Source organism: Rhea americana, unplaced genomic scaffold (assembly GCF_003343005.1).
Source record: "Rhea americana isolate MKP2758 unplaced genomic scaffold, rheAme1 scaffold_453, whole genome shotgun sequence".
NCBI lineage: Eukaryota > Metazoa > Chordata > Aves > Rheiformes > Rheidae > Rhea > Rhea americana.
In genome coordinates this window covers 3,706-5,152 of record NW_028186594.1, presented here as the reverse complement: position 1 = coordinate 5,152, position 1,447 = coordinate 3,706, and the positions used below count along the sequence as shown (strand labels likewise).

Sequence of the window (1,447 nt, the reverse complement as noted above, 5' to 3'; positions counted from 1 at the left end):
CCCGGCTCCCCTGGTGCCACCTGAGCGTCCCTTCCAGGACGCGTCCCCATGCCAGTCCCCTCAGGTGTCCCCTTCCTGGCGTGCTGCTGTACCTGGGTCCTCCGTGTCCCCGAGTGTCCCCTCTGAGCCCCCCGAGCGTCCCCTTTGGCACGCATCCCCAAGCCGGCAGGCCGTGTCCCCTAGGTGTCCCCTCCAGGATGCACTGTCCTCGGGTGTCCTTTCTGGGGCACAGCACTGCACCTCGGTCCCCCCGTGTCCCCGAGCCGTCCGCTGCAGGACGTGCTGCCATACCTGGGGGTCCCCTGGGGGTCCCCTAAGGGATGTGTCCCCAGATCAGCACTCCGCATCCCCTCTGAGTTGTGCTGCCCTACCTGGGTCACCCCRTGTCCCCCATTCATCCCTCTGGGATGTACCCCATGGGACATGCCCGGATGTCCCCTGGCTGTCCCCTCTGGGCTGTGCTGCCATACCTGGGTCCCCGTCATATTCCGGGCCATCTCCTCCGGGCTCTGCCACCATACTTGGGTCCCCAGCTGTGCCCTCCAGGGCAAGCCCCCCATATCAGCCATCCACATCCCCTAGTCATCCCTTCCTGGCCACACCATCGTACCTGGGTCCCCAGCATGTCCCTGGCCATCCCCTCCAGCCCATGCCWCCACACCTGGGTCCCCATCATGTCCCTTGTCCGTCTCCTCCAGGACAGGCCCCTGCATCAGCCCTCCGTGGCCACCAGCCATCCCTTCCTGACTGCACCATCATACCTGGGTTCCCGTTATGTCCCCACCAGCCCATCCCCTCTGCACCATGCCACCACACCTAGGTCCCCATCATGTCACTTGTCCATCTCTTCCAGGACAGGCCCCCGTATCAGCCCTCCACATCGCCCAGCCATCCCTTAGGTGCTGTGCCACCATACCTGGGTCCTCTCGATGTYCCCCAGCAGCACCCTCCAGGACAGCCCCCTGTATCGACCCTCCATGTCCCCCAGTCGCCTCTCCCCCCCAAGGCCATGCCACTGTCCCGGCCCCCACCGACCACCTCTCCTCGCCCGCAGGTCCCGCCGCGGCGGCCGGYGCTCCGCAGCGGAGGTTCCCGCGGGCCGCATGGCAGGACGGGCGGTTTGTGTCCCAGATCACCCTCCCCAGCAGGTTAGTGGGGCAGAGCTCGGGCGGCGAAGTCCAGGAGCATCAGCTGGACACCAGGGTCAGGACACCTAGAGCAGGAGACCCGGTAAGTGAACCGCGTCCTCCCCTTCCCCGTCCCCTCCGCTCCCTTTCCGGCCGCCGGCGGCAGCGGGGCCTCCGGGACAGACGGACGGACAGACGGCTGCCGGCGGCCCCAAACCGCCAAGGTTTGCACTGAACGTAAATGGTGCCAAACCAAAAAAAAAAAAAAAAAAAAAAAAAAAAAAAAAAAAACACTGCAGTGATTTATCTAAAAGCTGCGC

The 1,447-nt window shown here is 64.7% G+C and overlaps 1 protein-coding gene across 1 annotated transcript in view; it reads left to right on the top strand.

Moving 5' to 3' along the window:
• The window catches only part of LOC146589481 (disintegrin and metalloproteinase domain-containing protein 11-like), a gene marked incomplete at its 3' end in the record, with an annotated part of 11,460 nt that overhangs the window by 6,341 nt on the left and 3,672 nt on the right, over positions 1–1,447 (top strand). The window contains exon 4 of the mRNA XM_085316165.1: positions 1,132–1,230. Within this exon, the coding sequence (XP_085172291.1) occupies positions 1,132–1,230 (99 nt within the window). The remainder of the gene's footprint in view (positions 1–1,131; positions 1,231–1,447) is intronic.